General features: G+C 51.2%; 1 protein-coding gene across 1 annotated transcript; it reads left to right on the forward strand.

Moving 5' to 3' along the window:
• The first annotated feature begins 574 nt into the window (after nt 1–574).
• LOC128095128 (androgen-binding protein homolog) lies at nt 575–2,517 on the forward strand. The gene is made up of 3 exons (XM_052713852.1): nt 575–635; nt 1,107–1,288; nt 2,301–2,517. Exons 1-3 carry the CDS (start codon nt 575–577, stop codon nt 2,394–2,396), a joined length of 339 nt encoding a protein of 112 aa, XP_052569812.1. The 3' UTR covers nt 2,397–2,517.
• Nucleotides 2,518–4,913: the final 2,396 nt, after the last annotated feature.

Genomic DNA, 4,913 nt, shown 5'->3' on the forward strand with positions numbered 1-4,913 from the left:
CCAGTCCAAAGGGTGCAGCAGCCAAGATGTCCAAGGGGACCAGGTATGGCCCCAGATACACACCCTCTGCTCAGATCCTGAACTCAGGCAGATGCAGTGTTGTGGGCTGTTGGCTGCCCACAGTGACAGAAACCCTCCTCGACTCGTGGGTTTCCACCTCCAAGCTTGAAGAGGACATGCTTGGAGTCAGGACAGGTGAGGAGGACTGTGACCAGGAAGCAGAGGTGACAGTTGGGGCCAGGACAACAGGACACTTGGCTCAGCATGTGCCTGCTTAGAAAGGTCAGCTCTAACTGTCTTTGGCAAAGATACAACCATTTTTATCCAGAAACTGATGACATCAGGATGTCTCCAGCCATTTGTTCTTCCGAGTGGGAGGGGCTCCTATGCTCACTCCCCCATGCACATGGGAAGGGGATCCATAGGTGCCGGGTTCTTGCCCAAAGGCATTTGGAACTCCTGGGAGGCAGGGTTGGGGTGGGATGGGAGGGAGGTGGGCGGGACTGGCTCAGGGAGACGGTAGTTCATAAGGTAGCAGGATCTGCTCTGAGAAGAGCATTTAGCACTCTGAACCATGAAGGGGACGCTGCTTCTGCTGGCCTTGCTGGTGACCGGGGAGCTGGGCTTCCAGACAAGTGAGGATGGGCACAGACAGCCTTTCTGACCTTGCTTACCCCGTCTCTCTTCCATAGAGATCTCTAAGCAGTGCCCTGAGGCAGATCTAGGGGGTCCCTGGGAGGTCACTATCCAGGAGTCCTGCAGAAGACCCTTGCAGCCCTCTGCTCTGGACTGTGACAGTTGGGGTGGGTGGGATGGGGAGACGGAGGTGTGGTGGTGATGACGGGTCTTGGCTGCAGGCACAGCTGACGCTGAGTCATGTGCGGGACTCATGTGAAGGTCAGATATGCAGGCTGGTACACTCATGCATCCCCTTCTGCTGGGAGGGTTGTCTCGTCGAAACTGTGTGCTGTGTCTGGGAGGCAGCGGCCTTTGGGAGGGCAGGACTGTGTGGAAGGTCAGCTAGGACATTTGTAGATGTGAGAAACCCTGAGCCTCCTCTTCTGCCAGCATGGGGCTCCTTTAATGATGTTCTTCTATGTTTGCAGCGGAAGCATGCGCTCCTTTCTTCAATGTCTTTACTGCAATGGCCATTGGAAACAAGGAATTAATGAATGCCGTCCTTTCCTATTATGACCCTACTGCCCAGGAGAGGGAGGCTTTTGAAAAAATCCAGGAATGCTACAATGAGGCAGGACTGAGGGGCAAATTCCTGGATGCCAAAGTTCTGGTAACTTCCTCCCTACCCCCACACCCCCATGCAGCATATGGTAGAATGCTGTGTACAAATGATCCATGCAGTCAGTAATGTGTGTCAGGGGATAGACAAAGGAGCACTCAAACCCTTGCCCATGCTATCTATCACATGTCAATGCAGCATGCCTGGTACACATCCTGCCTGTTCTTTGCAAGTTCCTGCAACTCACTCTCACACGATGGGTAAACAGGGGTTCTCACCCACAGCAGGACAGGCAGTGACACAGGACAGTCCTTGGTGTGGCTTCTGCACAGGGAGGGCACCCTCAGCTCTGTGCTAGGTGTCTGAAACTTCTACTGGCCAGGGTCACCTCCCCTGGAGCCTCCCTTGACTCTACTCCCCTGTCTCAGATGGAGTGCTCCTGCCACTGGCATCCTCAGAGCCTCAGCCAGAACCTCCCTCCATGGCTTAGATGCCACCCCCACCTCCAGGGGGTGACTGCAGCTGCTCACCACAGCTGCTCCTTGTCTCCCTACTGTCTCTCATTTAAGCACAGCTGGATTACACAGATGTGTGTTTTGAATAGTGCATCTCTCGCTCTTTGTTTCCTAAAGTACTTTTGGCTGTCAGGTCCTGCAAAGCCACAGCACTCTCCAGAAAAGAGTTTCTTCTAACACACCACACAGGGATGTATGTATAACATGGTCATACAGCCAATGTGCTCCACAGATGTCCTCAGACAGGAGAGGTCATCAAAACTCAGTCGTCTTATCCCCTCCCCAGACCTAGCCCCCATCATGCCTTCAGGCACCTTCTCCCTGTCACCCCTGCCCGGCCAGCGTGGCTTCTCAGCCTTGACCCTGACAGCTGTGGATGAGCTGCAGCTCCCCTGGGGCAGAGTCTGCAGCTGGAGACCTGAATCACTGCAGGAATTTTCTTCCCTGAGGATAAGGAGAGGCCTCAGCATGGGTGACTGGGGCACCCTGCTGAGGTCTGCACCTTGCCTGTAACCACCTCTGCCCCTTTCTGTCTTCTTGTTTTCCAGGAAGCCATCCTCTTCAGCCCACAGTGCATGGGTTACTATACCGAGGACATCATGGACAAAATCAAGAGTTTCCTTTCCAAACTAACCTTTATGTAATATGATGACTGATGTGGTGTCATCTTGCTGCCCTGTCCTGTGTCCCTCCTGAAGTTGGAATCCAGACACTTGTCCCCTCCTTGTCCAGTCTGTTAAGCTGATTATAATAAACACCTGCAGCTCTGCTGTCTGCCCCCTGTCTCTGTGCAGTGCAGGAATCATGGGATGTCTTCAGATCTGGGACACAGTGAGAGAAATGACCTGTGTGGTCACTCAGAGCAGGGCGACTGCCACTGTCTGGCCAGGTGATCATGGGAAAGTCATTGCAGCCTTTTTGTTGCTGTGTAGACCAGGCTGACCTTGAACTCACAGAGATCCTCCTGTCTCTGCCTCCCAAGTGCTGGAATGAAAGGCATCTGCCACCAGCATGCCAGGCTGACTGCAGCCTTGTGAGACTGTAAGACAGGAGTTGTCTAGGGTACACAGCACGTAAGCAGTCACAGGCTTCACCGGCCCCAGGGCAGAAATGAGGAGCACAGCTGCTCACCTCCCATGCTGCCTCTGGGCTTTATCTCAGGGCAGCTGGCTCCTCACAGGTCAGTCCAGAGCAGTGCAGTGACTCAGAAGACACCTTGGGGGTGCTTATCAGATTCTCTTGCTCTGCTAGCGACAGACCCTTTGTCTTAGCCTGGTCTACATAGGAAGCTCCAGGACAGCCAGGGCGACATAGAAAGACCTACCTCAGAAACAAAAACAAAAGTTAATAATAAACAAAAGACTTTAATGGGGAAAAAGATTTGAGTAGATGCTCAAGTAAAGGAAACAGAGAAGGTCTGCGAAGAAGGTTCATTGGTTAGAGTTCTTCTGTGCATTACTGGGGACCTCAGTTTGAATCCCAGAATCCATGAAAGCCAGACTTGGCAGCATATGCCCATAATCCTGGTGTTCTTGTTGAGAGATGAGAGGGGACAGGTGAATACCCAGAAGTCTGTCTGGAGTCCATTGTCAGACAACCAGAGAGACCTGTCTAGACAAGGTGGGTGAGGAGTGACACCCTCCATAAGCACACTGTGGCATGTGCATGTATGTTCTCTCTCATAGTCCCCCACACAAAACAACCAGACAACTAGAAGGAGAGGAATGGCCGTCAATACAAATCACAATTATGAACATCAGTTATCAGGGAGACACAAAATAGTAGCACAACTTCTGAGCACAGCAAGTGTTGGTGAGCGTGCTGAGGACCTGCAAGTCCAGCTGCTGGCAGGAAAGTCACACAGACTGTTGGCATCCTGGCCTGCCCCTGCATCCTGACGAAAATCCTCCTTTAAGGAAAAGCTCTATTCTTCTTCCGCTGCCCCTCCACCCTTTCTCACCATGATGTGTGCACACCTCCTCTCTCCCTCTCCCCCTCTCTCCCTCTCTCCCTCTCTCCCTCTCTCCCTCTCTCCCTCTCTCTCTCTCTGTGGAGACTCATAAAGGTTTCCTAGTAAGAACTCAGGGTGGGAGAATCTGAACTTGCTTTACCCAGAGGTTTCCTAGTGAAAACTCAGGGTGGGAGAATGAACTTGCTTTACCCAGAGGTTTCCTAGTGAGAACTCAGGGTGGGAGAATCTGAGCTTGCTTTACCCAGCCGGGCTGCACAAGGGGATGATTTGGCCATGGGCGTGGTTACCAGGTGTTTGGAAGGGTCTACACTTGGCTGTATTGTGTGCTTTGATCTTGCAAGGGGGGGAGGTCTTTTGCCCTGCCCTTGGCATTGTTATAAAAAGTCCTTTTGACCAAAGGGTAGAGGCCATTGGGTATTGATCCAGGCCCTCCTGAAACTGTCCTGTGTTTGTCTTTCTTCTCGTCAACTAGGTCTCCTTTTCTAACATTTTCTTATTCCTCTCCTCCTAAGATCCCTTCAAAAAGGAAGGCACAGGCCTCCCCCAGGTGGCGCCTGAACATGGGATAGGTACAAAGGACGAGAGAGAGAGAGAGAGAGAGAGAGAGAGAGAGAGAGCGCACCACGGAGCGGGGGACATGTCCGGTTATGAATTAAGTTTATGCGGTGGTATTCTATTCTTCAGGAGTAAAGTTGTATGTATAAAGCAGAGCGGCTAAAGTTAAGCTGAAGCCAGTAGTAAAAGGCTGCAGCCAGTATCTCTCTCTGTCTCTGTTCCTCTCTTTCTCTCTCTCTCAATTTCTATCTACCAAATTAGGTAAAAATTTAGGGTTTAGGTCTAGGGATATTATGTAGGCTTACTAGGAAGAAATTAGGGTAGGAGTAGAATTTCCATAGTGCCAGACTAGGCACTCAGAAAGCAGCATTCGGGAACAAGCAACAACGGCGAAATTAGCAGTCTGATGAAGAGAAGCTGATATGGGGCAGGGAATAGTAGACAGTTGTTTGTATATTCATGTTTAGAGAGTTTGAAAACTAGGAGAGTTAAGGTAGAATAGCAACAAGCACAGAGGTTCTTAGAGTTTGTAGAGGAGCTGTGTCCTTGGTTTCCTGACTATGGAACTCTGGACACAGACTCATGGTGGAGAACTGGAGTCAAAATTCACAACATTATGAGGAGCATGGGCTGG

The sequence above is a fragment of the Peromyscus californicus genome, unplaced genomic scaffold (genome assembly GCF_007827085.1).
Source record: "Peromyscus californicus insignis strain IS unplaced genomic scaffold, ASM782708v3 Scaffold_4__1_contigs__length_199733344, whole genome shotgun sequence".
Classification (NCBI taxonomy): domain Eukaryota; kingdom Metazoa; phylum Chordata; class Mammalia; order Rodentia; family Cricetidae; genus Peromyscus; species Peromyscus californicus.

Coding starts and splice junctions, on each gene's coding strand:
- LOC128095128 (XM_052713852.1), top strand. CDS start 575: ATGAAGGGGACGCTGCTTCTGCTGGCCTTGCTGGTGACCGGGGAGCTG. Junction 636..1,106: donor GGAGCTGGGCTTCCAGACAA/GTGAGGATGGGC, acceptor CTATGTTTGCAG/CGGAAGCATGCGCTCCTTTC. Junction 1,289..2,300: donor TCCTGGATGCCAAAGTTCTG/GTAACTTCCTCC, acceptor CTTGTTTTCCAG/GAAGCCATCCTCTTCAGCCC.